This window comes from Sardina pilchardus, chromosome 5 (assembly GCF_963854185.1).
Source record: "Sardina pilchardus chromosome 5, fSarPil1.1, whole genome shotgun sequence".
Lineage (NCBI taxonomy): Eukaryota > Metazoa > Chordata > Actinopteri > Clupeiformes > Clupeidae > Sardina > Sardina pilchardus.
The window spans coordinates 1,460,090-1,461,552 of record NC_084998.1 but is presented as its reverse complement, the minus strand read 5'-3'; the positions used below and the strand labels follow the sequence as shown (position 1 = coordinate 1,461,552).

General features: G+C 44.6%; 1 protein-coding gene across 1 annotated transcript in view; it reads right to left on the bottom strand.

Moving 5' to 3' along the window:
* haus5 (HAUS augmin-like complex, subunit 5) overlaps nt 1-434 on the bottom strand; it is a 21,122-nt gene extending 20,688 nt beyond the window's left edge. The window contains exons 1-2 of the mRNA XM_062535927.1: nt 237-434; nt 49-111 (exon numbers count right to left, since the gene is read on the bottom strand). Coding sequence (XP_062391911.1) covers nt 49-111; nt 237-322 — 149 coding nt within the window. The 5' untranslated portion in view covers nt 323-434. The remainder of the gene's footprint in view (nt 1-48; nt 112-236) is intronic.
* Between the last annotated feature and the right edge of the window lie 1,029 nt (nt 435-1,463).

The following is a 1,463-nucleotide window of genomic DNA, read 5'->3' as shown; positions in this document are numbered from 1 at the left end:
GCACGACTTTGGACTCACACTGAACGTTAATTAACAAAAACTACTCACTTCTCCTTAAACACATGTTGAGTGACATACTTCCAAATAGAGCTGCGTTGACCAGCGCAAAATCTAAAACAAAGCAACAACCAAACACCAAAATGAGTGAGATGTTGTAAGCGTTCATGTAACTTTAGCTCGGGAGTTGCCGTTAGCATGCTATCGCCGAGTGTGTTCGTCGTAGTATTTTCACTCACTTTCTTAGACAGCGGTCCGGTGGCAGTTTATTAGAAGGATAGTTGAATTCTTTAATGGCCCAGCGCTTCAAATCCCGATCAACCATTCCTGTTTATTTTTGACAGTCAATATATATATATCTATGCAGCAACACTCTGCAACTTCGCTGAAAAATTGTTAGACCATTTCTAACTTACCGCCAACTAACGTCACTTCCGATACGATTATTTGTCAAGTTAAGAGTCCCTCTGTGCCTGTGGACTTCACAGTCAGCATGATCTGATGTCATATATTTCAGCCCTTGGAACACCACATCAGTTTGGTAAAGAGTTACAGAATTCTACCACCAATTTAACTGCTTGAGTGAATTATCAAAGAAGATAATGTAGGTTGGCCAGTTTAGCAGTCGATATCAGCAGAGACGGCGCACGAGGTAAGGCCATCTGCGATACTAGTCAAGTGGCAGCAAATAACCAGTAGGTGTCACTCTAGACTTCATGTTCAACTCACTTGCCCTCGGAAACTGCCCTCAAAACTAGGCTACTGTTTAGCATCAAACACCACCGGTAACGTGCTTTTAAACAAGTTAGACATGTAACACAAATTGTGATGCTTGATTGTTGGTATGACATTAACCTATATACTGCCTCTGTTCCACGACGACATGGTCAAAAGATCTGCGGCGGCATCACACAAATTGAGAGTGGGATACATAGACATATAGGCTACATACATGTACATCTATGGTGGGATAGGTCACTGAGTGAATTACCTGCACGGCTTCATCTTTATTGTATTCATGGCTGTGTTCGCACATAACTCTGTTTATCCGGCCTGCTTAAATTGGCCATATCCTCACATCCTTAGGTAATTGAGTTGAAATAATTTGATTTAATGCCTTTTCAGTTTCTGGAAAACTGGAGCGAGGACCTGCTGGAAGTGATGTCACTCCTGCGGCTCCTCTGAGCAGTCGGCTGCTGTTAAGAAGGCCGCCAGGCCGGCCCTGTAATGCCTCTCTGCTCCTGTAATGCCTGTGTGTGTGTGTGTGTGTGTGTGTGTGTGTGTGTGTGTGTGTGTGTGTGGCCAGGCCGGCCCTGTAATGCCTCTCTGCTGGGAGGTGCCACAAGGGCCTCAGGATGCGCTGGTAGGCCTACTCATGCATGTACTGTATTAGCAGTGCAGTCAGGGAATTAGATTAGAGGAAATAGGTACACCGCTACACAGATTCAACAATGGGGAACAACTGT